Below are 27,120 nucleotides of genomic sequence, written 5' to 3' on the forward strand. Positions count from 1 at the left end.
TTAATTCGTTCCAGAGGTCCGTTCTTAACCTGAAACTGGTCTTAACCTGAAGCACCACTTTAGCTAATGGGGCCTCCCGCTGCCGCTGCACAATTTCTGTTCTCATCCTGAAGCAAAGTTCTTAACCCGAGGTACTATTTCTGGGTTAGCGGAGTCTGTAACCTGAAGCATATGTAACGTGAAGCGTATGTAACCCGAGGTACCACTGTAATAATAATAATAATATAGCAAGTCTTTAGTATTATAGTAATAATAATAATACACATTTTAAAAAGGAAGGTCTACAACTTTTCTCCAGACTTACTGCATGACTGTCCCCTACTGTGCAGGCAAGAATATATACATATTCTTGCATACTGGTAAATGGAATTATTATTATTATTATTATTATTATTATTTATTTATTTATACCCTGCCCATTTGGCTGGGCTTCCCCAGCAACTCTGGGCAGCTTCCAACAAAATAATAAAATACAGTAGTCCGTTAAACATTAAAAGCTTCCCTAAACAGGTCTGCCTTCAGATGTCTTATAAAAGTCTGGTAGTTGTTTTTCTCTTTGACATCTGGTGGGAGGGCGTTCCACAGGGCAGGTGCCACTACCAAGAAGGCCCTCTGCCTGGTTCCCTGTAACCAAGATGGGTGGGGTATAAGTAATAAATTATTATTATTAGTAGTAGTAGTAGTAGTAGTATCAGTAGTCTTTACTGGTAGGCACTCTGTGCAGATTCATGCTGGGTTCTTTTTCAGCCCTTTTTGAAGTTGCATGGGGTTGAATCTGGTATTTTTTGCATGCAAAAGATGGCCTCCGCCACTGAATCACAGTCCATGATTTCCAGTGTTCTCTCCTTGAGCCTTAAGGGTCTGTGCGGGAGGGGAGATTAAGGGTGTGAAATTGTTTATTACCTTCCCTTCACTATAAGGCCCCATGGCAGGTTACAGTATTAAAAGCAATATTAAAAACAACTTTGCCGAAATGGCAAAAAATGGCTGGAAGAAGTAGAAATCAGGAAGACCAAAATTTTAATAAGGAGTGGGGGGAATTTATAACTTATCTTAAAGACCATTGTAAACAGTTAAAATTGTTAGCAGGATTGGAATAACACTTGTAGTTTAATGGTGAGTTTTGGACAAAATGGAGATGTAAAATATTTGGATTATCGCAAAAGATGCAGGAGAGAATGACTAACAATAGGACCCACAAAGGGGAGGAGGGAACTCCAGGAGATTCTAAGGAATCTTGTTTTTATCTTGTACGCTGGGATTGTAAAACTGTAATTTGAAAAACCAAATAAATGAAATTTTAAAAATAAAACTTTTGGTTGCAAACAGTACAGCTATAGCTTGTTCATTCTTCAGCTGTCTAGCTCAATGAAAGGCTTTGTTGAGAGTTAATTTTTATTTTTATTTTTAAGAAGAAATTACTGAATGTGTTATGTGGATGCCTTTACAGGTTCACATTCTGCAAGAGGACTGTAACAACCTCCGCCAAGATATTGAGATATCTCGGGAAAGGCTGCAGAGGGAGGAAAAGAGAGCTCTTCAGCTGGAACAGCAGTGCGCACAGCTTAAATCTGATCTAGGTATGCAAGTATTTTTGGATCTTCTTCATGCCTTAAGACTAGTACACACTCCATGAGAGCCAGTGTGGTGTAGTGGTTAAGAGTGGTGGACTCGTAATCTGGTGAACCGGGTTCGCGTTTCCGCTCCTCCACCTGCAGCTGCTGGGTGACCTTGGGCTAGTCATGCTTCTCTGAAGTCTCTCAGCCCCACTCACCTCACAGAGTGTTTGTTGTGGGGGAGCTTTGAGACTCCTTTGGGTAGTGATAAAGCAGGATACCAAATCCAAACTCTTCTTCTTCATGCGCTCCACCTGTGACAATCGGCAGTTTAATGTGTGAAGTGACTCGCTAAAAACCATTGCAGTGTGTAAGCTCTGCCTGGTATTAAATCTGCTCCCATGTGAAAGGACTGTGAGACCAGCTCAAGTCTTAAGAATGGGCCTTTTGGATGTCTTTCCATCCTGCTTGACGAAATAGAAAAGTATGTCTTAGCAGGTCTGGAGCCTAAACATAGGATGGCCTATAAATGTGAATAATAATAATAAATTGATTACTTATACCCCGCCCATCTGGGTGGCTTCCAACGAAAGATTAAAAATACATTAAAACATCAGTCATTAAAAACTTCCCTAAACAGGGCTGCCTTCAGATGTCTTCTAAACGTCAGATACAGTAGTTGTTTATTTCCTTGACATCTGCTGGGAGGGCATTCCACGGAGTGGGTGCCACTACCGAGAAGGCCCTCTGTCTGGTTCCATGTAACCTTACTTCTTGCAGTGAGGGAACCGCCAGAAGGCCCTCAGAGCTGGACCTCAGGGTCCGCGCTGAACGATGGGGGTCGAGATGCTCCTTCAGGTATACTGGGCCGAGGCTGTTGAGGGCTTTAAAGGTCAGCACCAACTAAAACAAACATTAACATTGGAGTGAAGTAACTGCAATAATAGTGGGATAGGCATTGACAAACTGAATGAGAACAAAAATATTTAGCGATGACACAAAACGTAGCAAGTGGCTATGCAGCCGACTCCTAAGGATTATGTAGTGATTGTTGGAGATGCTGAAAAGAGAACTGATTGAGCTTTGAGGGATTTTTTTTTTTTTTTTGCTGGCTGCATAGCTATTGGGACATTTCAACAACAAAAAATTACAGATGATCGGTTTCATCTGCAGTAACTTACTGTCATCAACACTTAACAGGGCCAGGTAATCTTTTACATGATAAACCGCAGTGCTGTCATAGAATGCAACAGAATTAGTCTCACCAGGTTCATTATATGAGTTTAAAGACCTCTTTATTAAAAAAATGGAAGACACAAACTACAGTGGTACCTCGGGTTAAGTACTTAATTTGTTCCAGAGGTCCGTTCTTAACCTGAAACTGTTCTTAACCTGAAGCACCACTTTAGCTAATGGGGCCTCCTGCTGCTGCCACGCCGCCGGAGCATGATTTCTGTTCTCATCCTGAAGCAAAGTTCTAAACCTGAAGCACTATTTCTGGGTGAGCGGAGTCTGTAACCTGAAGCGTATGTAACCTGAGGTACCACTGTACCGCTTTGGCTTGTGTGAAAGCATTAACAGTCCACAGCCCAGCCCTGTAGATCTTACTCAGAAGGGATTCCCTCTGAGTCCAATGGAAAGTATTTGCACGTTAGCCTGCATAAGGTTTCAGCAGCTAATCCAGGGGTTGGCAAAAAAATTTAGCCGCGGGCCAGTCCACTGGAAGAAGAGGTGAGGGGGGCAAGTAGTCCTCCTCCCCACTCCCAGCCGCTGCGCTTACCTTCCCTGGAGCTGCTGCCACCGCTGCTTCTCGTGGGTAGGCAAAGCAAGCTCGTCCTCTCCGCTCTCTGGCCCACAGGAGCACCAGGGTGGCGGCGGCAGAGGGAAGATGAGCGGCGCGAGATGGCTGGCTCCGGAGAGGGGCTGCTTAAAATGGCGCTCAGCCGGCTCAGCCCACCCCCTTTCCTCCTCTAGGCAGGGCGGGGAGAAGCCAGGAGGAGGGAGGGAGGTGGTGCCGCCACGGTGTGTGTGAGGGAGGGGGGGGGGAAATGGAATGGCGCGGGGGGGGAATGGCGCAGCCCAAACGAACAGAATCCCCACGCCAGTCCACGGACAGTCCGCAGGCCAGATCCTGAAGGCAATTGGGCCTGATCTGGCCCCCGGGCCTTAGTTTGCTGACCCCTGAGCTAACCCTTTCTTAGGTCTACCATAAGGAAAGTCATCTATCTTAATATTTGTCCTTGCTTGTCAGTCCGAAACAGTATTCTAGGAAAAAAAAGAGCCCGGCGCAGCAGTTTCTGTAGCAGATTTCTATATTTGGTATTTTGATTTGGAAAAAAACCCAACATCTAAGTGATGATGGTTAGCATTTTGATTAATAATTTCAAAATCCGGTGACTCTTTCTTTTTGTGGGTTCTGTTCTAGAATCCCGAGAGAATACCATCTCCAGGCTCAGTAAAGAAGGGAAAGTAAGTTTAAAAACAGGAATTTTGGAACTCGGCAGGATTCCCCCCCCCCTTAATGTCTTGACCCCATATATATCTACATTTCAGGTATGTGCAGCTGATACAGCAAGGGCATGAGGCTAATTATTCAAGAGCTGTACTAATTTAACAGGACTGCCCCATTACATGAAAAATGAGATGGAAAAACGGGATGTACAGTGGTGCCCCGCAAGACGAATGTCTCGCAAGACGGAAAACTCGCTAGACGAAAGAGTTTTCCGTTTTGGAGGTGCTTCGCAAAATGAATTTCCTATGGGCTTGCTTCACAAGACGAAAATGTCTTGCGAGTTCCTGCGGGGTCCCCCCCCCCTTTTTCTAAGCCGCTAAGCCGCTTATCAGCTGATCCACTAAGCCGCTAATAGCGCTAAGCCGCTAATGGGCTTGCTTCGCAAGACGAAAAAACCGCAAGACGTAGAGACTCGCGGAACAGATTCTTTTCGTCTTGCGAGGCACCACTGTATTGACACACTTGGTTGAACTACCTGCAATGCTTTGCGTGTTTGAAGCATTTTCCCCCAGGGAATCCTTTCTTTTCTCTTCTTTTCCTTTAGGCTGCACGGCTGTCTCTGAGCAGGGAACACGAGGAGAACACGCAGCTGCGATCAGAAATAGCCTCTCTGCGAGAGGTGGCAGAAAAAGTCCAAGTAATGGGATTTTGTTTTATTTTTTTAAGGACTCGTTTCAAAATCATGCCTAGCAGAAAAGAGAGATTGCTTTGCCAAGGTCTGGGTAAATTTTGCATGTGCCATTTTGTATGTGTGTGGAATATGGGTGCTGAAGAACTAGAGGCTGGGGAACAGTCACCCAGGAATGTCTGGTCGAGGTCTTTCCTTGAGGGCAAATGCGGTGCTACTCCTACAACCTCCTGTTTAGTCTCAGTTTTGCCCTTGTTGAACTTGGCAGCGAGGAGCATGAAGACAAAACCAGAACAAGTTGAATCCTGCCTGACATTGGCTGTAGGACCTAGCTTCCTAAGGCCCATAGAATCCCCTATTATTATTATTATTATTATTATTATTATTATTAATTTCCAATACAATATTTTACTGTTTTTATCCATATTACATCACAATATAAATAAACCAAAGCCATCACCACATCCTCTCCACCCCCACCCCATTTATCCATCAATCAAACCTAATATTATTTTGTTGTTCCCACCCCCCGCATCCCTCTGCCCCCACTCGATTTCCTCTACATTCTGAGATTACACTTATCTTTGCATTTACAATCTCCTCAAATCTTCTATATATTCTTATTATCTTTCCTTGCTAATTTACCTTCCCTCAGATACTTTACATTTTAATTTAGGCATATTAGCATATCTTTTTTTGAGCAATATTTTACCATATATTCTTAAGGAAGAAAGCTGGGGAAAATGAATCGATAGACACTTCTTGTGACTCTTGTGTCCTTCCTCAAGGCGCTGAATGAGCAGTTGACCCAACAGTGTGCAGAAATGAATGACACCCTTCGACGTGTTACCGTGGAGAACGCTCAACTCATCTCGGATCACCAGGCCGCCCTAAAGGTGTGGAGCCATTTTCACGCGCTTTTCAGAAACCCTCCTATTGATCTGCGATGTGTATGCCGTACACAATTTCCATAGGTTGGTGAGGGGTTGTCTGGGTTGGGTTCTATCTCTGAGCATGTGACAAAGGTAGGAGCAAAGAATTGTGGGAGGCAAGCCCGTTCTCCTCAGTTTCCCCCCCTCCTGACATACCTTTGTACCCAATAATATTTTATAATATGTCAAGTGGGCTTCGTGGTACACGGTGTTTCCTCAAACTTAGGTTGCCAGAATTTGTCGGACTACAACTCCCATGATCCCTAGCTAGCAGGACCAGTGGTCAGGGATGCTGGGAACTGTAGTCTCAAAACATCTGGAGGCAACACTGTGGAAGCTCAATAGCCTGAGTCTGCACTAAGAAGCAGCCAAGGTGGTCTGGCCTCTTCACCAGCCGCTGCTTTTGTAGCTGGAGTCAGTCTGGGCCCTGCCCTCTCAGGCCAGGTGGAAAGAGGCCTGCAAAGCAGTGAGCGGCTCTTCCAGCTCTTCACAACCAAGATTTTCACGCTGAAAACGTTAAAGTTTATTTTTAGAAATAGAAATATTGTAAAATTACTGAGTGTTAGAATGTTGGAATGAAATCTTATGGCTTTAGTAGAAATGTTATAAGGAGTTAAGCATAAATAAGCATTATAGTATTAATGGAAAATAAGGGTAAAAATAAGTTAAGATATTTGTATGACAGAAAATAGTGAAAGATGGAAAGGAATTGCTGAAACAATTAATAGAAGTGGAATACAAAAAGGGAGGTGAGAGGAGGTCGATGAAACAAGGGTATGAAAGATAGAGTACTGAAATGGTATAATGTATGTTTTTAAATTGCTTTTGTTTTGTTTTGTTTAGGTCAATGTGTCAATGTTGTGTTTTGTATTGTTTATATATTGTATTGTATTGTTTTTTTCCTTGTTTTTTTCTTTTTGTCTTTTTTCTTCTCTTTCTTTTTTGTAAGTTTTAAAAGTAATAAATATTATTTAAAAAAAAAAAGATTTTCACGCTGAAAACATTGGGTCTTCATTTTATCATTATAAACGCCTTCATAATTCCTCCTTTCTTTTTTAGGTGGAGCAGGATAAAATCAATCAGAAGCTGCAAGAGCAAGACTTGATTCTGGATGCTGCCCGGGCCAGTATTACAGCGGAACTGCAGATTGTGCAGAATGAAAAAGCTCAGCTCCAGAGAGAGATGTGAGAGCCAAAGTATTGCTTTCCTATGTGTGGCCTGGCTTCCTTTTATGTCATATTCATGTGTGTGTGGATGTGTGTGTATGTACCATATTTTCCGCCCCATAGGACACACTTTTCCCCCCCAAAAAATGAAGGGGAAATGTGTGTGCGTCCTATGGGGTGAATGCAGGCTTTCGCTGAAGCTTGGAGACGAGGGGGGTCGGTGCGCACCGACCCCTCTCGCTCTCCAGGCTTCAGGAAGCTCTCCGCTAGCCATGGGAGACCTGCGCGAAGTTGCGCAGCTCTCCCACGGCTAGTGGAGAGCTTGCCTGCACCCAGAAGCTTGGGGCGCGCTGAGCTCGGCACGCCCCCAGGCTTTGGGCTTCGCGCAGCTCTCCGCCAGCCGTGGGAGAGCTGCGTAAAGTCGCACAGCTCTCCCACGGCTTGCGGATAGCAGCCTGTTCTGGGGGCTGGGGTCGGGGGAAGCTCGGGCTTTCCCCGCCCCAGCCCAGCACCTGGGGAGGAAATAATTTTTTTTTCTTTATTTCCCCCCAAAAAACTAGGTGCATCATATGGAGCGAAAAATACGGTATATAAAATCTTAATACAAGCTCTACTTCAGTCTTAAATTCTTAAATGCAAGGCGTCTCATTCTGTGGCATACATCTGCTGTCTGAAATGTGAGGCCTTTGGCTGCTTTTGAAGGTTGCAGAAGTAATAATAATAATAATAATAATAGTAATTTATTATTTATCCCCGCCCATCTGGCTGGGTTTCTCCAGGCACTCTGGGTGGCCCTCAACAGAATGTTAAAAGCACAATAAAATGCCAAACATTAAAAACTTCCCAGTATAGGGCTGCCTTCAGATGTCTTCTAAAAGTCAGATAATTATTTCTCTCCTTGATATCTGAAGGGGTGGGTGCCACTACCAAGAAGGCCCTCTGCTTGGTTCCCTGTAACCTCACTTCTCGCAGTGAGGGAACCGCCAGAAGGCCCTCGGCGCTGGACCTCAGTGTCTGGGCTGAATGATGGGGTGGAGACGCTCCTTCAGGTATACTGGGCCGAGGCCGTTTAGGGCTTTAAAGGTCAACACCAGCACTTTGAATTGTGCTCGGAAACGTACCAGGAGCCAATGTAGGAATTTCAGGACCGGTGTTATGTGGTCTCGGTGGCCACTCCCAGTCGCCAGTCTAGCTGCCACATTCTGGATTAGTTGTAGTTTCCAGGTCACCTTTAAAGGTGTGTGATGCATTTGTGTTTGCTGCTTTGCTCCACAGAGAAGCCTTGCGTGTAGCGCACGCTGCCTGCGGACATGAAGCATCTGAACTCCAGGAGACCACAACCGCTCAAAAGGAGCTTCTGGAGTCCACAGTTGCCAGGATGCGAAGCGAACTGGAGGCAGCTCTGCAGGAGAGGGACTCTCTGCTGAAGGAGAAGGAGAGGCTAGAGGAACAGGTACCATCCACATTTGCCATGTTCTTATTTTTAAAATACTGGGTTGCATCCTAGTGTTACCTAGAGTAAACCCGCTGAATTTAATGGGGACTGACTTAGGTCTGTTTAATCTCAGTGGCCCCACTCTTGGTTGGTGACAAGCCATTATATTAAATGTCTGTTTGAGCATTAAACACTCTTTAGAGAAATGTGTGGCATTCCTCCAATAGCAGCCTACAAGGACCAAGATGTACTGCCACAGAATGCTATGGTTTATAACGGAGAGGGGGACATTTCTGTACTAACTCCGAGACCATATAACGCCGAGACCACATAACACCGGTCTTGAAAGACCTACATTGGCTCCCAGTACGTTTCCGAGAACAATTCAAATTGTTGGTGCTGACCTTTAATCCCTAAATGGCCTCGGTCCAGTATATCTGAAGGAGCGTCTCCACCCCCATCGTTCAGCCCGGACACTGAGGTCCAGAGCCGAGGGCCTTCTGGCGGTTCCCTCACTGCGAGAAGCCAAGTTACAGGGAACCAGGCAGAGGGCCTTCTCGGTAGTGGCGCCCTCCCTGTGGAACGCCCTCCCACCAGATGTCAAAGAGAACAACAACTACCAGACTTTTGGAAGACATCTGAAGGCAGCCCTGTTTAGGGAAGCTTTCAATGTTTGATGTATTACAGTATTTTAATATTTTGTTGGAAGCTGCCCAGAGTGGCTGGGGAAGCCCAGCCAGATGGGCAGGGTATAAATAATAAATTAGTATTATATTTATTATAATTATTGTTCTTCTTATTATTATTATTATATTAACTCAATTTTGTGCAGCCTGTCGCTGAAAGCAGCACAAAGAACTGGTATATTTAGCACATCAGTTTATGAACTGTCAATGATATCTGGGAGTCGCCCCACCCCTGGGAAATGAAGATTGACATGAATTTGACAGGTCATTAAAGATACACGAATCGTGTGTTTCATTTGCACAAAGGTCTCTGTTCCTGGCCAGTAATATGCCCTTCCTTGTTACTGTCCTTTCTTAACTAAAAAGCTAGCTTTTTGCCAAATGTACCCTTTCATCATAGCTGTTTCAAAGGCTTAGGGAAATTTCTACATTAGTATCTTTTTTAAAAAAAGTTGCTTTTAATTTCAAAAAAATACATCAGAGTTATTGATTGCCCACCTGGGACCCACAGGTGTGTCTGCAGAGGCTTTCCCTGACACCCCCGCAGGGTCGTGTCCCCCACTCCCCCCCACCACCTGAAATTAGGCCAGAAAGAAGCATTCTGCATTAATGTCTTAATGTATTGTATATTTTGATGTTAGCCGTCCTGAGCCCAGTTCTGGCCAGGGAGGGCGGCATATAAATAAAATTTATTTTTTATTATTATTATTAGCCAGTAGAGCTAGGTTGCTGTGTGTATTTGGTTGTGGAATGTGTGATGAGCACATGACGGTTTTTCTTGTTAACCTTTTTGGGGCTTCAAGCATATTGGTAAACAACCCTTGATGGGAGGGCAACATATTTAATTCCACCAATTCAAGATTATTTTGTAAAAGTGCGAGGGGAGCCCACCGTCCTCCAGGGAGGAAGTGCAGGCAAATGGATCGTGTGTGTAGATCAATAGCGGAGCAATGAGGAATAAAAGGAAATGTTAGGAACAGAGTTAAAAGCTGGCAGTCTGGGGTTTGGTAAGTTTATTTTCTCTCTCTCAAATACCTAGGGAGGTAAAATAGAACAGCTTGGATCCTCCTTTGGTGAGGTTGATGATGGAGCTGTTTTTTAATCCTTGGTGGCAGATGCAGAAAACAATACATGAAATAACGGAAGAGAACAAAAGATTGGAAGCGGAACTAACAGAACACAAGGTATGGTGGTCATTCATACCACAGCTGCCGACAAGACTGGTTTACACTCTGTTGGTATTGGGGATGCATCAGAATTAACTGGATTGTAGTGGTCGGTTCTGGATCCAGTACGGTTCTTCTAAATAAATTCAGTTAGAATAACTGAAGTTAAAATGAATACAAAGCCATATGTGACCTCACTTGGCTTGGGACATCAACAGCCTTTGTTGGTGGTGTACCAGCAACTGGGACGCAGGTGGCACTGTGGACTAAACCACTGAGCCTCTTGGGCTTGCTGATTGAAAGGTCGGCGGTTCGAATCCCCGCGACGGGGGGAGCTCCTGTTGCTCTGTCCCTGCTCCTGCCAACCTAGCAGTTCGAAAGCACGCCAGTGTGAGTAGATAAGACTCTTTTTGTGAGCTGCCTTGAATTCGCCTGGTGAAATAAAGAAGCAAGCAAATAATGGCAATTTCCTTTCTTTTTTTCAAGTTGGAAATCGGTCCTCTCAAAGATACCATGAAGGTGTTGGAAGAAGAAAACAAGAAATTAATGGAGCGGGAAGCTGCCTTGGAACACCAACATGTAATTTTCAGTCTCAGCAGAAATAATTTCATAATATTTTCATAATATTAGAACAAGCTTCTCCTTTAAAAAAAGAAAAGTAATCTGTAAAAAGAACGAATAGTAAGCAACACAGAACCAATGTGCTAAGAGTTTTGTTGTTTCTTTGGGAAACCAATCTTTAACATCCATGTTCAATATATCTTTAATTAGTTAAGGTGGGACAGACAGCCCAGATGTTGGTGGCCCCAGATGTTGGTGGACTACAGCTCCCATCATCCCTGACCATTGACCATAATACTGGCTGGGATTGATGGGAATTGTAGTCCCACAACATCTGCAAGGCGCACCCGACACTGGCTGCTCCTGACCTAAGGCAAATGGCCGGTTTCATTTGGCTTGCTTCCGTTATTTCAAGTGTTCCACCGTGATGGCGGACCACAAGGAAGATCTTGGTTTCTCCATCTCTGCCCAGCAAGAGAATCAGAACTTGAGATCTGAGGGCTCTTACCAGGCCCAGGAAGTGGCCCTTTAGATGGCTCTTGACCAGGCTGCTCACAAATTATTGAACAATGCTACAGTTGTTGTTGTTGTTTAGTCGTTTAGTCGTGTCCGACTCTTCGTGACCCCATGGACCAGAGCACGACAGGTACTCCTGTCTTCCACTGCCTCTTGCAGTTTGGTCAAACTCATGCTGGTAGCTTCAAGAACACTGTCCAACCACCTCGTCCTTTGTCGTCCCCTTCTCTTTGTGCCCTCCATCTTTCCCAACATCAGGGTCTTTTCCAGGGAGTCTTCTCTTCTCATGAGGTGGCCAAAGTATTGGAGCCTCAGCTTCAGGATAGGTTTGATCTTCTTGCAGTCCATGGGACTCTCAAGAGTCTCCTCCAGCACCATAATTCAAAAGCATCAATTCTTCGACGATCGGCCTTTTTTATGGTCCAGCTCTCACTGGAGCACGAACCGGCAAGCCACCCCAGTATCCCTGCCAAGAAAACTCCATGTACAAAAACAATGCTACAGTTAGGATTCCCTTTTTGAAAGGGAAAGAGAATGACCAGGTAATGGTTGCTGCTGTTGCACACCACAGCCTTGGCTTCTTCTTCCATTCATTCCTTCTAAATGAGCAATGCAGACATCAGTGGGTATAGCATGAAAACAAAACAGGGGACTTTATGTTTTTAAGAGGTGGAGCAGATAGTCCACTGTTGCGTTCAAGTGGAATCAACATTTCTGGTGGAAATAAATTCCTGGGCATCTCTTGAATGGGCCGTTTGGCTGCTCATCCCATGTGTTTGACCTCCCTATTGCGCAGACTGTATGTTCTGATGTCCCCTGCTTTCATCCTGCCTATATTTCAAAAAGGCTTTCTGTCCTTGAAATCCTCTGGATAGTCAAGTCATACTGAGGCTCAACTTTCCTACTGATTGAGTCGGAGAGTATGATCTCTGCATCTCTCCTCTTGGCTACTGAAATACACAACTGAAAGCTCCTGAAACACGTGTTTTTCTTCCATTCAAGGGGGGGGGGTGGAAATACTGGGCCTGACTAAACAAAGACTAAGATGCTTGTTAAAAAAAATACTATTTATTAAATTTTCCACTTTAACAATCCAATCAAACCATATTAAATATTCCAAATTATACATATTATAATCAAACAGTCCAAATATTATGCCAAATTATAAAAAAAATTGGAGGTATCTTCCCATTTTCTGAGAGGGGAGGTCTGATCATCTCATACTTCTACTGCTTTCATAATTTTCGTGATAGTTCCCATAAATCATTCCGATGTTAATCCTCATTACTTTTCACAGTCTCTGAGTTTATCAAACAAGCGAGATAAAATGAAACAATATATTCTGTGTGAAATTTACGTCCAGAGTTCCCTCTGTATGTTCACGCTATCTCTTCACAAAATGATGTTTCCACCAAGCCAGTCCAAAAATCTTCTCACCTCGGGCAGGAGCCAAGTCAGTCCAGATAAAATCAAATCAAGGCATCTGCCCCAATGCTTTTGAGAACAGCTGTCCTTCAAATGGTTTACCTGTGCAGGGAAGGTTTTGCCATATAAAACTGGGAATGCAAATATTAAGTAAGATATTAAAAGGCACCTATACCCCTAAGGATCCACATTTAATTCTACAAGCTGATCTACCGTATTTTTCGCTCTATAAGACACACCAGACCACAAGACGCACCTAGTTTTTGTAGGAGGAAAACAAGAAAAAAAATATTCTGAATCTCAGAAGCCAGAACAGCAAGAGGGATCGCTACGCAGTGAAAGCAGCAATCCCTCTTGCTGTTCTGGCTTCTGGGATAGCTGTGCAGCCGGCATTCACTCCATAAGATGCACACACATTTCCCCTTACTTTTTAGGAGGGAAAAAGTGAGTCTTGTAGAGCAAAAAATACGGTACTTCCGGTCATGGCCGCTCGGTTAATTGGAGCTGTGTCATTCCGATTCTAATTCCAGGCAAACTTCCAAAGTTTTTTTTTGGCGTCTCTCCAGTCATTCTCCAAATCAAAGTTGGGGAAACTCTTTGTCCTCTTCCAAATCTATCTGCAGACAAATACTTTGAACTTGGCTTTCCACTTTTGAATAATTGTTATTTCCACACAGTTAATGATCATTAGAGTCATATTATATCACCAAATACACCACCTCTCCAGTCTCGCTTGCTATAAATAATCGGGCAGTTGGTTCTTTCAGAGGAGGGTTTTGCCATATAACATAGCAAAACGAAATATAATAACAAAGGAGGCTCACCCACCCCCCTTTCAATTCCAACATACCAAGTCTACGTAGATGTTAATCCTTTTTCCGTTCAAATCCTTTTTAGCACCTCGACTTCCGGGTTAGCGCGAACGGCTAATGGCGGATTCCCTCCGAGCTCCGGAGGGAATCGGCTCTGCTGAGGACGGGTCTTGCCGTGCCGGCGACACGGGGACCCTCAGAAACCGCAGGCGCGGAAGCCTGCGGACTTGGTGACTCGGTGGGCACCTTAAGCGCCCTCCCCGACCCACGAAGAGCCTTTTTAAAGGCTGCGGAGAGGGTACGGAGAGTGGCGTGGTGCTGAGAGTAGACCGCTACCTCAGTAGAGCGAAGCCGCAAGCCATGGCCGGAGAGCGCTGACTTTCTTCCCAAAATTTGGACTGGATAACAAAGGACCCGTGAGTAGTGGAATTTGGACTTTAAAAATTTTATCCTGTGAATTCGGCACGATCGGGGGATGTGTTAAAGGGAAGTCCGCACCCCCTCTACTTATAGACGTTTCAAAGCAAGGAACGGAGAATTAAGGCGGAATGAATACTGTTTTGATGATTTAAAAGTTTCTCACAAATTTGATAGAACAAGATTTTTGTGCTGGAGAGAAAGGGAATTTGGAACTTTGTGTGTATCCCCCCCAAAAAACCCGGGAGTGTCCTATTTGGGTCCCGGAGGAAGAAGTGAAAGGAGTTTGACAGCTGTTAAAGAAGCTGTCAAACGGGCGGACAAAGTAAAGAATTTTGCTATTTAATAACTCTTGGAATTAAAGCTGATACATTTGGACTGAGGCGATTGGAAACAAAGTATTGATAATAACAAAGTAACAGATTATTGGAAAAGGACTACTAAATAACTGAAAGCCCCCTAGGGGGAATTAGTGACATTACAATGGCTGCAGAGGGAAAATTACTGGCGGAGATAGAAAAAATGTTTTTTCTCGTGGGAATCCTGCAGGAGCAGAGTATGGCTCTGAGTAAAGTTTTTATGACCTTGAATCCTGAAACAAACAACTCTGCTGAATGCACAAAGGAGATGTACGATAAAAATTCTGCAGCTGAGCAGGAAGAGATGCCTTTGGAATTGACAGAGAAAAAAGAAGGAGTTCAGACACTACAAGTGGAAAATATCAACCAGAAATCTGCAGCGTTAGAGTATGAGCAAGAAGACCTCTGGATTACAGACCTGCGAAAGATGAGAAAGAAGAAGAGAGAAGCCCCTGGAGTACTTGGAATATTAAAACTAGAAAGAACAAAGCAATATGATTGGGACTTTTCTCTTGAGTATGGAAAACTAGATGGTCTTTCGCAGCAAACACTCTTCAACATTCTGAATGAAAGAAAATATGATCTGACTCTGACTGAACTCCTTCGGGGTCTTAGGACCATCAAAGAGGACTACCAATATAGCTGGCAGAGAGGGACTGACAGAGAATCAGACGCCTCGGACGTGAGGAATCCGGGCTAGAAATATTTTTTGTTTGTTTTCTGGACATTTGTCTAGGAAGGGACAGAAACCGGGGCAGGGGGGGGAGAGAATAGAATTATAAAATGTTATGTTTTGTTTTACTTGGTCAATGTGACCTATAATTAATATAATAAAGGGAAAATTTGTGAAGGGGAAGTTAGATCGACCTTAAAAAAAAAAAGAAATTAATGATTATAAGAGAATTGGATAGTTGAATACAGATAAACAAAAGATTTTAATTTTTAAAAGCAATGTGAATATCTTTAAGAGGTTAGTTAAGAACTTGCTGAATTAATTTTGGAATTGGGATGTAAGAGGAGGGGGTGGGGGGAAGTCAATGAAAGTGGGTAAAGAAACTTAGGGTATGTAATTGTATTTGTGTGTTTGTTTGTCTTTGTCTTTGTGTGTGTGTCTGTTGTTATAAAATGTAAAAACCCAATAAAAATTATTTAAAAAAAAAAAAAAAAACAAATCCTTTTTAGCACCTCAGTGGCTGAATTAATTAGCAGAGTAGTTTCTCCCCCTTCGCTCAGATCATGTCCAAAACTTAAGTCCAATTTTTCATCTTAAGAATTGGAAGCTTGCTGCTAAATGGAGGCGACTTTGGAGAGTTGCGAAGAAACGTCCCAGCACCCCCCAGCCCCTCCTTCCTTCTGAATTTGGGGCTAGGTGTTGGGTGATCTGCAGATGAGCTGCCACTCCCCAGCCCAGGGAGTGTAGGGTGGCTGATTACCGTATTTTTCGCTCTATAGGACGCACCTTGTTTTAGAGGGGGAGAACAGGGGAAAAAAATTCTCCCCCTCTCTGCTCAGTGCCCCTTCAGCGAAGCGGCAGGAGAAACGGAGCCCCTTCCATTTCTCCTCCCGCTTGGCTGAAGGGGCACTGCGCAGCTCTCCCTCTCTGCTGAAGCCAGGAGAGTCTTGCTCTCCCAGCTTCAGCAAAAGGAACCCGAAGCCTTCGGAGTGCAGCGAGAACTCGTGCTGCGCTCCAGAGGCTTCAGGTAGCTATCCCTCTCGCTCTCCAGGCTTCAGCAAAAACAACGCGAAGCCAAGGAGTGCGGAAGGAGCGCTCCCTCTGCTCTTTGGAGGCTTTGCGTTGCTATCGCTGAAGCCAAGGAGCCTGCATTCGCTCCATAGGACGCACACACATTCCCGCTTAATTTTTGAAGGGGAAAAAGTGCGTCCTATAGAGCGAAAAATACGGTACTCCCATCTCAGCCTCTGATTCTGGAACGTACGGCGGTGATGGAATTCAGCCCTCCTCCATCGCAGCACGCCAGAAGCACCTCCTCAAACTAAGATGCTTTTTGAGTGTGTGTGTGTGTGTGTGTGTGTTTGTGAGTGAATGAGAATGACCTCTGCTTTTGTCTTCCCCCAGCATGCCCAACAGCAAGTAAAGCAAGTTCTGGAAGAGCTGACGGACACCAAAAATAAACTGGCTTATGAGAAAGGGAAACTTCAGGTATGTCAGCCTTGTGGAGTAGGGCCAGCCATTGGCTGTTCGCCTTCTCTGAAGAGAAGAAGAGTTTGGATTTGATAATCTGCTTTATCACTACCCGAAGGAGTCTCAAAGCGGCCAACATTCTCCTTTCCCTTCCTCCCTCACAACAAACACTCTGTGAGGTGAGTGGGGCTGAAAGACTTCAGAGAAGTGTGACTAGCCCAAGGTCACCCAGCAGCTGCATGTGGAGGAGCAGGGAAGCGAACCCGGTTCACCAGATTACAAGTCCACCGCTCTTAACCACTACACCACACTGGCTCTCAGTTCTTCCCTGCTGATAGACCTTTGCTCTTTTCAGTGCTGCTGTTTCCTGGGTGGGGATGAACAACTATCTCAGCCCTGCTCCCACCCAGCTTAAAAGGACTCAAGAGCAGAATGCATCAGAAGACTAGAGCTTTAGTCTTTTGGTGTTAACACAGCCCAAGTTGTAGTAGTGCTGATCATGCAGCCATCCTTTTGTCTCTTTGAAAGGCAGCTGAGTGATGACTATGCAGAAGAGCAGCAAAATCCTGGGGCCAACTGTGGTTTTATTGCTGAGGGCCACTTGGCTGTTTTGTTTTAGTTCTCAGGCTTTTGTACTTTATCAGGGCTTTTTTTCAGCCGGAACTCACCGGAATTCGGTTCCGGCACCTCTCAGGTGGGCGCCATTGCCATTCTATTTTTTTATTTTATTTTATTAAGATATAAAACACATACATACACATTTACACAATGCACATACACAACACACTACCTTATTTTCATAACATAAAACATACCTATATAATACCTACCTCTACTGTACATATCAACCTACCTACACACCTACCCCACACGGACACCCACCAAGCGACTTGACTTCCAGCCGTTCTTGTTACGCTATTTTATTTTTCTTTAATCTCTTCTTCTATCTTGACTTTACTCTCCTTTCACTCTAATCATTTTCTGTATTCACTCAATATCTGTCAAAAATTCTACTTTTTCCACATAAATTTTGATGTATTCCTTAAAGAATTAAGGAGCGCCATTGCCATTCTATAAGAGAACAAGGGAGGCGTTCAGGTTGAGTTCCGGCACCTCTTTTTCTAGAAAAATGGCACTGTTTAGTATGATTTTTATTATTATTATTATTATTATTATTATTATTATTATTATTATTATTTAAATTTATATAGAATCATAGAGTTGGAAGAGACCACAAGGGCCATCGAGTCCAACCCCCTGCCAAGCAGGAAACACCATCAGAGCACTCCTGACATATGGTTGTCAAGCCTCTGCTTAAAGACCTTCAAAGAAGGAGACTCCACCACACTCCTTGGCAGCAAATTCCACTGTCGAACTCTTACTGTCAGGAAGTTCTTCCTAATGTTTAGGTGGAATCTTCTTTCTTGTAGTTTGAGCGCCGAAACCCCATAGCTGCCTCTGACTGGACTTAACCGTCCTACCTTTTTACCTTAACCAAACTTCAGAAGCATAAAAAAGCTTGAGTGAGAGGCGTCTCCCGTTTGCGCTTCTGGGGGCACTCTGAATAGGAGAACTGGCAGGCATTTTGGAAGAGGATGAGAGGGCAGCCATCTTGGACCCAACCAGTTGCTCTTGGAAACAGTAACTCTGAACGTCCAGGACTCGGCATTCCTGAAGGGTTTGCTAGAAGCGTAAAATTGGCTACTTAAATCACACATTTTCCTGACAGAAGGCAGAATTGCCAGTTAACTGTCTCCCGGGGGGCTTATTATTGGTGGATTCGCATATGTTACTGTGGCGTTGAGTGACTGGAGTCAATTCCTTACAGGCTCTGCAGAACATTGTTGCCCTTCTTCATAAGATCTCAGGGCGGTTCACAGAATGAAATACAGGATACGAACAAGTAAATAATTAAAACCCAAACAGCAATTATTTGCAGAGAGGGAACTCGCAAGTGCATGTGTGCATCATTAAAAAGGCTCTTCATCCAAGCAAAATGGCAGATCGTACCTCTGAGGTAGCTTTGTATTGTTACGAGATAAAATTATTATTTTTTAAGAAAGGAAAAGGAAAGAAGGCTCCATCATGCTGAATGCATTTGAGCTTGTTATTTTGAAAGCGGTGTGCGCAGGGACCCTTTAAATCGGGGGCGGGGGAGTCTGTGGCTCTCGATGGTGGTGGACTACAACTCCCATCATCTCTGCCCATTAGCCATGCCAGCTGGGGTTGATGGGGTGTTAAGCAGCACCTGGAGGCTCCTCAGCCCTGCTTCAAAGCATTACAGGAGTACCATGTAAACTACTTTTTGGCAAAATCCAACTCAGGTGGTGCTTCTGTGGTAAGAAACGGAGCAACTGGTCCTTCTGATGTGGTTTTTGATACTTGTTTAACATAGCATCTGGAGATGGATCAGTGGGAACCTTGCCCCCAAGGCACCCCTCAAGCTTTCAAAGGGAGCCTGAAATTTGATTTTGGCTCCAGCCAGACTGCACTGGGCTTCCGCTATGTTCTTTTTTTCTTTTTCAGTTCCAAGTGTGCCTATAAACAACAAAGCAACCAGATTCCCCCCCCCCCCTTTTGCCAGTTATTTTTATTGACGTTCCATAATTTTTAACAAATTGTCACCAAATCAATACAAATTCAATACAAATTTGAAAGTTGGGCTTCCCTCCCACCCCAGGTGTCCCCTCTATTTTCCTCCTTCCTTTGCTGCTTCCAAAAAAACCCAAAAATTTTCCAACTATCATTTCAAAATACATTCCCTACGCACCACCTGTTCAGTTACCAATTTCTGCTATGCCTTTTTATGCATTGTTATAGCCTGGCCTCAAAATAGTCGAGTGTAGAGTAAATCCTCTTCTATCTATCTATAATAGTCGTTCGCAAGTCTTCAAACTTTTCCTTCTGATACCTCTTGAGTAACGCTTTGCCGGAGAAAAACAGATCTTGCTTCCTCCCAAACAACATACACACATTCCTCCTTAACATGGCCTTGAACATTGCTGTCTGACATCTGGCCCCAGTAATCAACAACTCGGCCTCACTGGTGTGGCATGCAGGGGGTGAAAATGAAACCCCTAGGGGTGTTTTTTGTGTGTATAAATATATAATATACATTCCCCCCCCACACACGCTGCCCATCTCCCAGCATCAGAAATTAACAGGTAGGGCTTTACAGAAGCAGAAGGAAAGGGAAGAGTCTTAATTTAAACCAGGCATAGGCAAACTCCAGACCTCCAGATGTTTTGAGACTACAATTCCCATCATCCCTGACCACTGTTAGCTAGGGATGATGGGAGTTGTAGTTCCAAAACATCTGGAGGGCCAGAGTTTGCCTATGCCTGATTTAAACGATGCCTTGCATTTTGGAGTCTTTATGACTATTTAGACAGGAAGACGAGGATGGAGACAGAAATAAATGACCAGCTAGGAAGCATACATTTTCAGGGTCACAGGGAGCTGCCAAGTATCGCATCAGACCCCATTCACTTGGAAGCATGTCTCGTTCATTTAAATGGGTCTTAGCTTTCATGTAAGTATCTTTAGGACAGCATTCATAAATGAGCTTTTCTCAGTTGAAAACAAGGCACCTGCACAAACTCACAGAAAAGTAGCTGTAAGCAGCCGGTGTGGGTTTTACAGTGGTACCTCAGGTTACATACGCTTCAGGTTACATACGCTTCAGGTTACACACTCCGCTAAGCCAAAATTAGTGCTTCAGGTTAAGAACTTTGCTTCAGGATAAGAACAAGATGACGGCGGCGCAGTGGCAGCAGGAGGCCCCATTAGCTAAAGTGGTGCTTCAGGTTAAGAACAGTTTCAGGTTAAGTACGGACCTCTGGAATTAATTAAGTACTTAACCCAAGGTACCACTGTATTTAAATACCACCCAGATTGTGCCTTTATTGGACCCCTTTTTCCTCCGAGTTTGGCAAACGCCATTGCTGTTTCCAGATCGCAGGCGCGTATTTTAGAAGGCTCTGGAACACGTGTCATCTTTCGTTTATCATAGACCAGAGTAAAGCAGCTGGAAGAAAAGGCGCAGTCCCTCCAGGACACACGCTCGGAAAACAGCCGGCTTCGCAAGCTGAACACTGCCTTGGAGACAAAGTGTAACCAGGTACCATCCAGTTATATTGACATACAGTGTGGGTTGCCAGTCTTCTGGGCTGAAGGACAAGCTGGGGAAATTCCTCTTTGTGCCATGACATAATTAGATTCTGTACTCAGAAAGTCGGCGCAAAGATTTCTGCTTGCGCAACAGAGCTTCCCACTCTCCTCCTCCCCCCCCCCTGTGTGCCCCCAAAATCTGTCCTAGGGGTCCGCCCAATAATTTAGAGCAGATTTGGGAAGGGTGCAGGATGCACTTAGGAGAAGGGGTGGGGAGTCCCACAGTGCTCATGGAAATCCTTGCACTGATAGTAGAATACTGCCCATTATGCTTGGTGCATATTACATATTATCTACATTCATGAAACAGCAATATTTTGGCTTTCCTGGCATTTGGAAGCAGAGTGCTAGAAGTCTTAATCAAGCTTTCTGAGCATTGGTCAGGTATTGTTATTCTATTTTGCAGCTACTCTGCACTAACATTAGGATTGGAAAACAATACAGTGGTAAAGGTAAAAGGTAAAGGGACCCCTGACCATTAGGCCCAGTCGTGGCCGACTCTGGGGTTGCCGCGCTCATCTCGCTTTATTGGCTGAGGGAGCCTGTGTACAGCTTCCAGGTCATGTGGCCAGCATGACTAATCCGCTTCTGGCGAACCAGAGCAGCACACGGAAACACCGTTTACCTTCCCGCCAGATTTATCTACTTGCACTTTGACGTGCCTTCGAACTGCTAGGTTAGCAGGAGCTGGGACCGAGCAACAGGAGCTCATCCCGTCGCGGGGATTTAAACCGACGACCTTCTGATCAGCAAGTCCTAGGTTCTGTGGTTTAACCCACAGCACCACCCGCGTCACTAGAATACAGTGGTACCTGGGGTTAAGTACTTAATTCGTTCCGGAGGTCCGTTCTTAACCTGAAACTGTTCTTAACCTGAAGCACCACTTTAGCTTATGGGGCCTCCTGCTGCCGCTGTGCCGCCAGAGCATGATTTCTGTTCTTATCCTGAAGCAAAGTTCTTAACCCGAGGTACTATTTCTGGGTCTGTAACCTGAAGCGTATGTAACCTGAAGCTTATGTAACCCAAGGTACCACTGTAATTCGGTTTTTCAAAAAAACTAAATTCTGTGCCAGTGTCCAGATTCCATGGGCGTTAATGGATGCATGGAACACAGAGAGCTCAGGAGAAATTGCTGGTGGAAACGAGCTGTCTTTGAAGAGCCTCGTTTCAGCTTTTGATTGCCTCACTTTTCAGATGAATGCCGAACTTGCCTCCATTAGGATCAACACGCAGAGGATGGAAGCAAAGCTAAAACAGGTACTGGAAGAATGGCAATGCCTTTCAGTTAACACCCTCATGTTTTGGACAGCAAAGGGTCCACAGCAAAGGACTCTGTTCTTTCTGACTAATATACAGAATAAGAATAAACGGTGGCTGTTCAGATCATCCTTCTGGCGTTGTAAGGCCTGCCTGCCTGCCTGCTTTCGAAATGCATTACCTGTGCTGGGACTTAATATTCAGCCTCACCTGAATATATGATTTCTCGGTACGGCTAGTAAGTGAAGAAATTTTGCAGGGGGAAGGGGAGAAACTCGGCCCAGGAAGACAAGGCTTTCCACCTTGTCCTTCCTCCAAGTCCACTCTCTTCCTGCACAGTTGTCTCTGGGCCAAAGAGATGGCTTTGAGGGTTCGTCGCTTTCCATAGGGAAGGCTTGGGCCTGCTTGGGCAACGCCAGAGTTGTCATGAGGACTAGAGCGCTTGAATGCGAGGTGCTACTGCCTCCAGGATGGCTGTGGCGCCAAAGGGAGGGGGGGTGGTTAGCTTGTTCTGACACACACACAACCTCCTGCCCAGAAGCTGTTTCCCACTTTAGGTGTGTGTGTGTGTGTGTGTGTGTGTGTGTGTGTGTAAGGGTAAAGGGACCCTTGACCATTAGGTCCAGTCGTGGCCGACTCTCGGGTTGTGGCACTCATCTCGCTTTATTGGCTGAGGGAGCCGGCGTACAGCTTTCGGGTCATGTGGCCAGCATGACTAAGCCACTTCTGGCGAACCAGAGCAGCTTACAGAAATGCTGTTTACCTTCCCACCGGAGCGGTACCTATTTATCTACTTGCACTTTGACGCGCTTTCGAACTGCTAGGTTGGCAAGAGCTGGGACCGAACAACGGGAGCTCACCCTGTCACCAGGATTCGAACCGCCGACCTTCTGATCGGCAAGCCCTAGGCTGTGTGTGTGTGTATGTGCATAAAATATTTTTTATTAAATTTTCTGTTTTACAATTTAGAATATTCATTTAGGAAACCTTAAAATATCAATAACTTCCCTTCTTCTCTTTCCATGGTTCATTTTGCATAGCAATAAATCCCTGCATATTTTACATAAACTAAACCATTCAGTATTCCATTGTTTCTGCCATCAAAACTTATTTACACTGTTGAATTTATCTGAATGCTGCCCATGTTTTCAATTGTACACAGTTATCCCCCCAACACTTCAGATGCATATTTATGGGACCCACATTATTTTTGTAGTTTTAAGTTTCTCAAAACTGCTTTTAAACATTGTGCAATGTTGCATCCTAATTGTTGCGATTCACCCTGGGACCTTAGGGCGAAGTGGTGGATAATAAATTGTAGTCGTCATCATCATCATCATTATCTCAGGGTTGGTGCTGGCTTGAAGGGAAGCAAGTGGAAAGAAAGTATTTGATTAGCAGATTTGACAAAATTAACTCCCAGGCAGGCTGTCCCACATTTAGTTCCTGTGTGCTGCTCAGGATGAAGGCAATATGTCTGCACAATCTTCAGTCCATGCACAATATTTAAATAAACATAGGCAGTGGTAGGTCACTGGCACCCTCTCCTCCCCCCCCCCCCATTTTGAAAACCTCAATATCTGAAAGTAGAGACACTTCGGCTTATGTTCTGTTAATATGTATGTGCCTATGTTAAATTTTTGGGACGGGGGTGGCGCTGTGGGTTAAACCACAGAGCCTAGGACTTGCCAATCAGAAGGTTGGCGGTTCGAATCCCCGCGTCGGGGTGAGCTCCCATTGCTTGGTCCCTGCTCCTGCCAACCTAGCAGTTTGAAAGCACGTCAAAGTGCAAGTAGATAAATAGGTACCACTCCGGCGGGAAGGTAAATGGTGTTTCCGTGCGCTGATCTGGTTCGCCAGAAGCGGCTTAGTCGTGCTGGCCACATGACCCAGAAGCTGTACGCCGGCTCCCTCAGCCAATAAAGCGAGATGAGCGCCGCAACTGCAGAGTCGGCCACGACTGGGCCTAATGGTCAGGGGTCCCTTTACCTTTACGTTAAATTTTAAGAAGAAACACGGTGTGAGATTAATCACTCAAACACAGCTTGTCCATGTGTAACAATTACAGAGGGTGATTTTAAAAGCTAGTCCTACTCACAATAGACCTATTGAAGATAATGAGCACAACTAACTTAGGTTCATTAATTTCAGTGAGTCTGCCCCACACAGGACTTGGTTAATACAACCCAGGAAAATTGTAAGGTACGCCATTGTTGTTAATTCCTAAGTAATCAGGTGAGTGGTGTTGATACAAGATCAGGAGAGGAGTATCTATGCTCTCAAGGAGTCTAAACCAAGCACACAACGAAAAAGATATTAGGTGTAGAGGTAGTTTTAAAAACACAGAATCAGGAATGGATTTCAGGTCTACTTCATAGCTGTCAACTCTTCCCTTTTTTAAGGGAAATTCCCTTATTCCGAATAGGATTCCTCGCAAGAAAAGGGGAAAGTTGACAGCTATGGTCTACTTACCGGTCTGTGCAACTCCTCCCCCTAATTTAAATGGAAGAAACCGGATTGGTGGGCTGTTCTACTCTGCTTGGGTCACACTTTGAGCTCAGAGGTTAGGCCTCGTGACATCACAAACAGAGCAGGGTGATGTCTTGGTGACTTCAGAGAGAACACATGTTGATTTATCTTTGGATAGGAGGGGTTGTTGAGCATTTAAACTTCAAACAGCCACCAAGAAGCACAGGTTTAAAATGGCTTCCTTTAGACTCCCTCAGTGACGCAATAACTCTTATAAATTGACTCGTCGTTGGGCTGAGAGGCAGGATTTGCAAATGGAGCCCTTGCCAACCATTAAGTTGCTAGACGTTAGGGGCATCTGTTTTCGTCTCGCGTTGCCTTCTCCAGTTGCTTGGTTTCCCCTGCTCGGGCAGCTAGTGCTATAGTAAAAATGCCTCTCCAAAAAAGAAAGTCATCTGAGAATTGCTGGCCACAGAAATCCAATGAGCGTTTTAGATCATGCCTGGCCTGTGAGACCAAGGGACTTCGTGGGCGACCTTCTACTGCGTGCTCCCCTGAGCGCAGAGTTCGTTTCATGATAGATCTGCCCGGAAGGGAGGCTGCCTCTGAGTGTGGGGATTGTCCCCCTGCCTCTCCGAGGGTTCTCTTCAAGGCTATAAAGGCCATGAAAGAAAAGCTGGACACTAAAAAAGATACCATCGACTTAGAAACTGAGTGGGATATAACCAGTGAGGGGACAGATCTTCAGAGGGTGAGTGCCAAGCCTGAAAATGCATAAAAGGTAAAGGGACCCCTGACCATTAGGTCCAGTCGTGGCCGACTCTAGGGTTGCGGCATTCATCTCGCTTTATTGGCCGAGGGAGCCGGCGTACAGCTTCCAGGTCATGTGGCCAGCATGACTAAGCCGCTTCTGGCGAACCAGAGCAGCGCACGAAAACGCTGGTTACCTTCCCGCCAGAGTGGTACCTATTTATCTACTTGCACTTTGACGTGCTTTCGAACTGCTAGGTTGGCAGGAGCTGGGGCTGAGCAACGGGAGCTCACCCCGTCGCAGGGATTAGAACCGCCGACCTTCTGATCGGCAAGTCCTAGGCTCTGTGGTTTAACCCACAGCGCCACCTGCGTCCCTAAATGTATAAAATGCATAAATGTACAAAATGTCTAAGAGGCATAAAATGTAACCAAACCTAATAACTGAGGCTGTGTACATAACTCCTGTATACTCTGCGTTCAGTGTGTCCCCAGTGGTTTGGGAAGCGGTGTACCTATCCTATTGTTACTTACGAAATACTGTGTTTCGATGGATGAGTTCCCCCATCTCCCCAAACCAGGTCCGATCCAAATTGAGAAACCTGGCAGTATGTTAAAAGATGTACTGTGTGCGCCTTAGATCTAATATGAACTGGGGAAATGGAGGTCCTGGAAAATTGTGACGTGGGTGGCACTGTGGTCTAAACCACCAAGGGGTGGCACTGTGGTCTAAACCACCAAGCCTCTTCGGCTTGCCGATCAGAAGGTCGGTGATTCGAATCCCCACAACGGGGTGAGCTCCCATTGGTCTGTCCCAGCTCCTGCCAACCTAGCAGTTCGAAAGCATGCTAGTGCAAGTAGATAAATAGGTACCACTGCAGCGGGAAGGTAAATGGTGTTTTTGTGCGCTCTGCTTTCCATCATGGTGTCCCGTTGTGCCAGAAGAGGTTTAGTCATGCTGGCCACATGATCCGGAAAGCTCTCTGTGGACAAATGCCGGCTCCCTTGGCCTGAAAGTGAGATGAGCGCCGCAACCCCATAGTCGCCTTTGACTGGACTTAACCGTCCAGGGTCCTTTACCAGGTAGGAGAATGGGCTGGTCAGTGTTTAGGGTCGCCATATTTCAAAAAGTAAAAACCAGGGCACGCGATTCTTTGATTGACTTGTCTAAGATCCAGGATGAAGCGCCGCATTTCAGAAACTACTGGTTGTATGGCAGCCCTATCAGTGTTTTTAACGGGCCTGGTCAGGCCATTTGTCTTGTACTTTTATCTACAGGGCTGAAAAGACAAGGAGGCCCAAATGCTCTGAAAATCTTTTCTGTACACTTTGAACCAGTTCTTGACACTTAGAAGCACATTTCTCCTTCCTTCCCCCTCTGTTTTTGTAAAAGACACAGTCTGCCCTTGTCTGCAGAGAGGACGATTTTTCTGTGACCGTCAAAACCCGTGATGAAGCGCTGAGAGAGAACCAGAAGCTCAAAGGGCAAATAAGTGCAACTGAAGAGAGAGAAAAACACAAGGTAGCAAATGTTCTTTGGGTGCTTTAGCTTTGTCCGGACTTCGTTGCAGCAAACCTACCACAATGTCTGTTTTGAAATTTCTCCTCCGCATCACCTGTCACTCCCATCCTGAGATACGGATGCCTTTCAAGTGTTAATTCCCCAAATAGAAACCTTGTCTTATTTCTGAGTAAGAATTATTATTAGAGATTGGAATCATTAATAGAGTTGGCCCCATCTAAGAAGTAAAAAAACAACATGGTGTAAGAGGATACAATCATACTCAGGGCCAGTTTAGAGAGAAGATGGGTGGATTTTCAATTAACGATCCTCTTCGTTTTAAATCATTTTTAAATTTTAAATCATTCTGTCATTCCTTGTATTGGTTTGCTGATCTCATTGATGCTGTTGTGTTAATTTTTAATACAGTGGTACTTCTGGTTACGAACTTAATTCGTTCCGGAGGTCTGTTCTCATCCTGAGGTAAAGTTCTTAACCCGATGTACTACTTTTGGGTTAGCAGAGTCTGTAACATGAAGTGTTTGTAACCCAAGGTGTTTGTAACCTGAGGTACTACTGTAGTTTAGATATTGATGCTTGCTATTTAGGAAAAAAATGTTTTTAATAGTTTAGATATTGATGTTTGCTGTTTGAAAATT

General features: G+C 44.8%; 1 protein-coding gene across 3 annotated transcripts in view; it reads left to right on the forward strand.

The window, feature by feature from the left end:
* The window catches only part of CCDC150 (coiled-coil domain containing 150), a 51,713-nt gene that overhangs the window by 10,608 nt on the left and 13,985 nt on the right, over window positions 1-27,120 (forward strand). For all 3 annotated transcript variants that reach the window (XM_081862824.1, XM_081862826.1, XM_081862825.1), the window contains 12 exons: window positions 1,451-1,580; window positions 3,982-4,025; window positions 4,613-4,705; window positions 5,485-5,592; window positions 6,688-6,812; window positions 8,070-8,247; window positions 10,031-10,099; window positions 10,568-10,660; window positions 16,249-16,332; window positions 20,327-20,434; window positions 21,679-21,741; window positions 26,354-26,482. In XM_081862824.1, the coding sequence (XP_081718950.1) occupies window positions 1,451-1,580; window positions 3,982-4,025; window positions 4,613-4,705; window positions 5,485-5,592; window positions 6,688-6,812; window positions 8,070-8,247; window positions 10,031-10,099; window positions 10,568-10,660; window positions 16,249-16,332; window positions 20,327-20,434; window positions 21,679-21,741; window positions 26,354-26,482 (1,224 nt within the window). The remainder of the gene's footprint in view (window positions 1-1,450; window positions 1,581-3,981; window positions 4,026-4,612; window positions 4,706-5,484; window positions 5,593-6,687; window positions 6,813-8,069; window positions 8,248-10,030; window positions 10,100-10,567; window positions 10,661-16,248; window positions 16,333-20,326; window positions 20,435-21,678; window positions 21,742-26,353; window positions 26,483-27,120) is intronic.

This window comes from Podarcis erhardii, assembly GCF_964252035.2.
Source record: "Podarcis erhardii genome assembly, chromosome: 1".
Taxonomy (NCBI): domain Eukaryota; kingdom Metazoa; phylum Chordata; class Lepidosauria; order Squamata; family Lacertidae; genus Podarcis; species Podarcis erhardii.